The sequence below is a fragment of the Balearica regulorum genome, chromosome 4 (genome assembly GCF_011004875.1).
Source record: "Balearica regulorum gibbericeps isolate bBalReg1 chromosome 4, bBalReg1.pri, whole genome shotgun sequence".
Classification (NCBI taxonomy): domain Eukaryota; kingdom Metazoa; phylum Chordata; class Aves; order Gruiformes; family Gruidae; genus Balearica; species Balearica regulorum.
In genome coordinates this window covers 32,246,001-32,253,037 of record NC_046187.1, presented here as the reverse complement: position 1 = coordinate 32,253,037, position 7,037 = coordinate 32,246,001, and the positions used below count along the sequence as shown (strand labels likewise).

Below are 7,037 nucleotides of genomic sequence, written 5' to 3'. Positions count from 1 at the left end.
CACTGCAACTGCCTTTCGCACAGACTGCAACAGACTAGAACGATCATTGTATTTGAACTTGTTGAGCTTTCATAAAACTGAGAATGAAACAGAAAACTGAAGGCTTTGAATTCACTTTCATTTATTTCACATGGAAGAATACCCAGTTATTTAAATGAAATATATCACTTTCTTGCTGCAAATCTGGGCCAGGAGGAAAAACAATTTTGGAGTGAGGGGGCTGAATAAATAGGAGGAGTTTTAAGTGTGTCATGGGAGCTGCCATCACCTTTCTTTGCCAGTGAAAGCTGCCACTTACTTAGTGGACCAAGATATGAGATTTCATTTCTTTTTGGCCTTATTATGTAGCATTTGTAAATTCTTGTCCTTTACATTTTCACTATTAACGTGTTTGTCCACTTTTACTCAACAGCACTGTCTTGTCTTCTTGCTAGGCTGCTCCTTGAAGAATTTTTCTGGTTTTGGGAAGTGGGCAATGTGACCAATTCAGCAGGATGCTGTCTTATCAAATGCTAACATCGGATGAGCCTCTTATTTTTGCAAGGCTTCACAGAATTTTACAACTGAAATTCATATGAATAAAACTCCTGATCAAACAGAGGCTAACAGTCCCATAGGCATTGAACTTTTCTGTGCAGGAGACTGATAAAACCAGCTTTTATACTTGTTTTATATTTATTAATCTGTAACACTCCTTGGTCAATTGCTTTTGTTTTCTTGGTACAGAGGACTATCAGGTAGCAGAAAAACAGAGGAATTCAACACAAAAAAATCAAAATAGAAGACTTTAACATAAAAAAAACCAGGTCTCCTCAAACAGCATGGGAATTCTGCCTCACGCAGAGCAAAGCAGCCTTGTTCTGCATTTACCCAGCTCCTTGAGGTGTCTGTCCCTGGAAGCAGCGTAAAACCGTGAGCTATCTTCTATCGCTAGCCTCTGACACCAGCAGCACTGCCCCAGGGAGGGAGGCAGGATGAACGCCAGCCAATTCTCAGCAAGGCTTTCACGCCTGTTTTGCTTCTCCAACCTCCTCCTCCGCCCTCCTTAAACAGCCACAATGCCTCTCTGCCTCAGCACTTTTGGGCAGTGCCTCTGCCTTGCCGTGTCTTTGGAGACAGTAGCGTATCCTCACAATATACTAGACACAATGGCTGGAATAAGATTTTGCAAGAAAAATTGACATAGCAATGGGGACCCTCTGAAAATTTAGCAGGTTAGTGGAGAGAAATAAACCAATGTGGGAGTGGTGAGTAGAGAGAAAAAGAAAAGAAGTTGAGGTATCTCAGCAGTGCTCTTTTTGTAACAACACTCTCCTTGTTAAATCTCAAGTTAATCATCAAAAATGTACGGCTGCTCTGGCCTCTTGTGAAGAGGTCTCCTAATGCTGCGGCTGTAAAAAGCACACTCATAAGTCTCAGACGTTCACCTTTTCCACAGAAATATGCCCCGCAGATGTATCGGATACTGACAGATTCTGACCTATTCAGAGATGTAAATATTAATGGAAAATGCTGAAAACTCACTTTTATGCCTCCACTGGAGGAAGCATTTCTTCCAACATGGAAGAAGTCTCATCTGACCTAGTTTCCTACCCTGTTTGTTACCTCCTGGCTGTCTCATCTGATGTTTCACCTGCTGTTTCTCCATCTGCCAGCCTTTTTTAGATCAGAGGAACCTTCTGAGTTACACGTTAAATGTCAGGCAGACTTGAGAAAACTTGTTTATGTCTGCATTTACGCAGATGATACTTTCCATTAAAAAATGCAGCATAGAGATATAAAGGCTAAGATCTCATTTGCTCTTGGTTACCATAACTCAAGAGCAAGTCTGCTTATGTGAAAACTGATACTAATAGTTCAGACCTACATATATCCAAGCAGAATGATTATACTTGAAGACCATTACTAGTGTCTTTTCCAGTAATACTGAAAACCTCAAGCTAGGGGCCAAAATTTAGACAAAGTCACTGCAAGCCTTGTGTGGACTGAAATCAAACCCAAAACCAGTATCAGGGAACCAACTATGTTCTCCCACTTACCTCCTAAGTTATTCCAGAGCAGAATACAAAGATTTAAGTTGCATTAATATGTCACTAAATCTCAATTAACTGGAGGAGCAATTACCTCTAAGCTTGCAATACCTAAGGGCAACTACTCCATTCAAACCCAGTATTTGAGGTATGCTGTACCATGCTGTATTTACAGCACGGTATTATGCCAGCGGATAAGACCATAGCGCTGCTGAGAAACCCTGACAAAGAATTACCTGTGGGATTTTATGGTAATCTTTGTTTTTGTGCTACTTCTGCTACTCTTGCATATTCTGCAGAGGGACCTCAATCATCTGATCTCTGCCATCTCTGAGTTCTATGCAGACTTAAGAGTGGCACCAGGAATCATCTGTACCCACAATAAGTCAATGAAAAGACTCCCTTTATTTTCAGTGAGTTAGAGATCAGAGGCCTGGAGCATCACCTCCACCGCGCACCATCCGACAAAAAAAGTACCATACAGCCAGTGCCTTAGGAAACCCTAGAAGCAAGGGTTTCAGCAGTTATGTTCTCCCTAAAAATCATATACAAAAGAACTGGAAACTCACCATGTCACTACGGACTGCCACATGTCATTTGTATGAGGAGATCAAACGCATCCTGGAGCTACGGGTGTCCTAAAGCCCCCATGTGAAGCCAGCAGGAATCTTTCCACTGATTTCAGTGAACTTTGGATCAAATCTTAGAAGCAATTAAGTAGTTCTGCATGGTATATTAAGATTTTATGAATATGCATAGGTAGCTATTCTGTACCTGTCTTCCATTGAGCTCCTGGAAGAATTCCAGCCATTAAATGGATGGCCCTGAATTCCAGAGTCTCCCAGCTCTTGGAGGCAGAGGTCTCTACTCTGAGTTTGCTGCAGCTGATTGACCTGCTGCCCATGTCAGATGGTTCCATAGGAGAATCACTGAGCCTAGACTGCCCACGCTGTGAAAGCCAGTGAGTAAAACACGTGCTTTCTGATGCAGGCATATTACTTTTCCTCACGTTTAGGACACTGTAATTCACTGTAACTTGTCTACAACTGTCTTGAGGGAAAGAAGAAAAGTCTTGGCGGGGGGGAGGAGGGCATTTCTTGCCTTATTCCTCAAATACGACGTATACCTATGGCACATAACACAAGTATTAACACTATGATTTACAGTAATAAAAACATTACTAAAATGGGCCTAATTAGGAACCATTATAAGACCAATTAAATCTGTCAAAATCAATCAAAAAAAGCAACATGTGGGTTTTTTTTTTCCCCTGAAGGACTGGGATATGGTGATACTCATTATTAACTCACAATTTGAGGACAGAAAATTGCTTTCAGTTTGAGTTGAAATCTAGGCTCTTAAGGAAAAGAAGGCTCTGAGGTATATTCCTCTCTGGCAGGCATTGCTTAAGCAAATGTTATTACAACAGCAGAAGCATTTTTTAAAAACCCAGGGCAGGCACTTAAAAAGTATCTGAATCCAGCAGTACCTATTTAGTTCAGCTTTAGCATCCAACACAATTCTGACATTTGCAATCCATGCGTCAGTATTCATCTCACTGCAGGAAATAAGACAAAATGGCATTTAGTTTACCTGGAAAGGATGGCTGGACAGCCCTTAAGGAATCTAATTAAAATGCAGTTTGTTACCAGAGCAGTGCATCACACTGTGCTGCCATAGTAACCAGAGGTCCCATGGACTTTCGGGGCCATCTGAGGGCATGTTTGCAAGAGGCCATCACCTATGGTACATTTTGAATGACCTGAAAACTCTGAATGATTTGCTGATGTTAACCTATGAAAGAAAATAATTAACTCCTACATGCTCAGACAATGAGCCAGTCTCAGGAGTCAATTTATTCTTAATACTGCTTTTTATGACTCACTGCTCCCCACAGCTTATTTAAGAAGTGCATGACTTATTTGCAACATGCGAGCAACAAAACAGTTTAACTTGATTCCCTAATAGAGAAACAATAGAACAATCAAGACCTGTGGGCTGTGGAAGAGAAGATGAACAACAGAAATACATATTCTACTTAGGCTGCTATTTCCTGAAGCATCAGGCATCTGACTGTTCTCAGTTATTGCTTTTGGTGGATAAGACTCTGCAAGCAGGCTGGGAAAAATCACACTACAGCATCGGGCTTTTCTTCCCAAATCCTTCTACTAGAACAGGAAGATCCTTAAACAGTGTTAATAATTATAAAAGCAGTATCTCACATTGTGCCCTGTCCTCATACGAGTTTTCCATGGACGCAATCAATAGATTTGCCATGGAGGCACTAAGATGAATTTCAACAGTAAAGAAGTCCTTGAGAGATTCTTTTGACACACTGCCTGTGAAGGAAACTGCAAATTGTTAGTAGGTTGTTGCAGGTTATCATGAAAGATTTCTGCAAAAGAGCGCAGGACTTCAGGCTCCATTAAGCAATTTAACTATTGATGAAAATACAAGTTGTTTGAAATGATCAAGGGAATTCTTAATTGCTTTGAAAAAAGAGCTTGATGGCAATTCTTCTGAAATAGATGAATTTCCTTAGAAATATGGGGTTGACAATAAGGGATGACATGGGAAATTAAAGCACTGGTTTTCTAAGCATTGTGAAACCACTATGTTCACGTGATTTTGGCTCATAGTACTACACCATCAGCTCCCACTATATGCAGCAGGGATGCGTACATACCTGGAAGGATCTATTCCACGTTGGGTGTGTATTCCACCAGAAACGTTGCAGAAAGCCAGAAAGGAGCTCAAGTTCCAGAAAAAGTTGATAGATCGGCCTATGGGGTTTTGGGTCTCTTTTTGTGCATACTAGTGACATGCATTATGTAGTTGTGCCTAAGTTTCCCCATTTATAAAAACAGACAATAATACTTACCCTGTTTTAAGATCCAAGCCACAGAACACTGGAAAGACTAGCTGTAAGGGAAGTTCAAAATCCTACTCAGGATTAAACAACAACAAAAAACATTGTATGGTTCAGGTTAGAGGCAACATTTGACCCAAAATAACAGATAATAAAATATGAGAGGAGTAAAACCAGGTCACATTTAAATCTTTTCACTATACAGAAAAGTATCCAGGCAACATAATAACTAAAATTACCATGTCTAAAAACAGACAGTAGACTGTACTCTTGCTAAATGGGACATTATACAAGACAAATTGATTGCAACTAATGCATCACTCTTCTGTATAGCCCAGCACTTTAACAACCTTGAAACAGTAATTCTTCAAAGGGCCTCACAATTTCCTGATAATTTGCTGCAACCCATTATTAATGGCTTCATTTACTTGCAGGTTCTCCTTACAAGAGAAAGCTGGTTAGCACTACAAATGAATCTATTTTGTCAACAATTTACTCCAGCTGAGGATACCCCAGCCATGATACTCTCATTCTTCATCCTGGTTTTGGTATAGACTGGGCTTCCATTTGCTGGTTTTGTCCCTCCAGTTCCTTTGCAGGAAGCAACACAGCCTGAATGCTTTAACATGAGCTTTTGGACAGGAAAGAAGGTGTTATGAATCATCACTAATTTAGAAGTTCATTTTAATAGGTTACATTTTATTCGCTTCAGTTGAACACCATTATTTACAGACACAAGTTAATAAAACACATCACAAAACAATAAAATTTCAACAGCTAATATTTATAGGTGCATAGTTCATGCTCAATTACTTTTTTATATGTATAATACATACACATATATATAAAGCTCTCACAATAAGTCATCTCTGCACAGAAAGAATAGTCATAGGAAACAAATAAAAATTGTATCATAAACAATATCAAATTACTGACAGCCTATCAACAAAACATGTACAGAGTTAGAAATAAGCAGTAGACACTTAGGTGTTTTTATTTAATATTTTCTTTTTTTAACTTTTAAACTTGAAGCCACAATATCCACAGCACAACAATGACCCTGCCAACCAGCTTTCATTTCAGCAGGAGGGAAATGCTGAAACAAGGTGGATGCAGTCACAGATACTCCAATCATTGCTGATGGAAGACTTCAAAATACACCGTAAAAACTGTAAAAAAATTTGACGACTGGGCACATTGGAACTCAGCACTTGTACAGGATGGGACGTCTTTAGTAGTTAGTAGATTTCAGGAGATATAAAGGAAGGAAAGGACTCTCATGCTTCAGGTTCATAGTCTTGATACTCTTCCTAAATGAGGAGAGCAGAAATCAGCACAACTAGTATTTTAGATAAATACATCCTACTTTCACTGCTTGTTCTAGTCCTAGTGGAATTAATGCCAAAATATTATGGATTTACATGTGATCAGGATCTTGCCATTTATTATTATTTTGTCACATCTTCTAGATGCTGTACCTTATAAGCTGTGGTATTTATGGGAGAATTAGGCTTTTACAGCGGTTAACACACCATTCAACTGAAGTTGCCAGGAACTCACGAGGCCACCCATGGCCATTCACTTGGAGGACCACCTCCGGGCTGAACAGTACACCAGGTGCTGCAGATACTCGCACGAGTCAGTAAATCATTTAAATGTGTGTTTAACTACAGGTACATGAGCAGCCCCCATAATTTCAGCGATATTCAAGCATTAGCGATCAAGCATGCCTTCAAGACTTTTACTGGATCATGGCCTAAATGTTTTACACCTCTCCTTTTCAGCCTAGTTATCTGTGCTACTGTGAAACTGCCACTCCAACTACCAATGCATCATGCCAGACATTGTCATAATATTTTAGATAGCAGGTTCCTGAAAAACAACAAAATAATTTACTCCCATAATTGCATTAACTTAGGAGCATAATAATAAATTATCATGTCTTACAAAGCATGATGCTTTGATAAATGGTCAAGCTATTAAAACAATCTATAAAGATGCAGTTTTTCCCATATACCCTATCAAACATAAGAAAAAGAAACAAGTTTACTGTGGATTACTCAGAAACCCAGACACAAGTGTTTAAAAACACACATATTATTTTCCCATTAAACTTCCCATCAAGAAAGCAATGGATT

The 7,037-nt window shown here is 39.4% G+C and overlaps 1 protein-coding gene across 2 annotated transcripts in view; it reads right to left on the bottom strand.

Moving 5' to 3' along the window:
* Positions 1-5,577: 5,577 nt before the first annotated feature.
* The window catches only part of LOC104643098 (alpha-synuclein), a 72,674-nt gene continuing 71,214 nt past the window's right edge, over positions 5,578-7,037 (bottom strand). The window contains exon 7 of one of the 2 annotated variants that reach the window (XM_075751614.1): positions 5,578-6,209. In XM_075751614.1, the coding sequence (XP_075607729.1) occupies positions 6,177-6,209 (33 nt within the window). In that variant the 3' untranslated portion in view covers positions 5,578-6,176. The remainder of the gene's footprint in view (positions 6,210-7,037) is intronic. The other variant, XM_075751615.1, reaches the window with a different exon arrangement.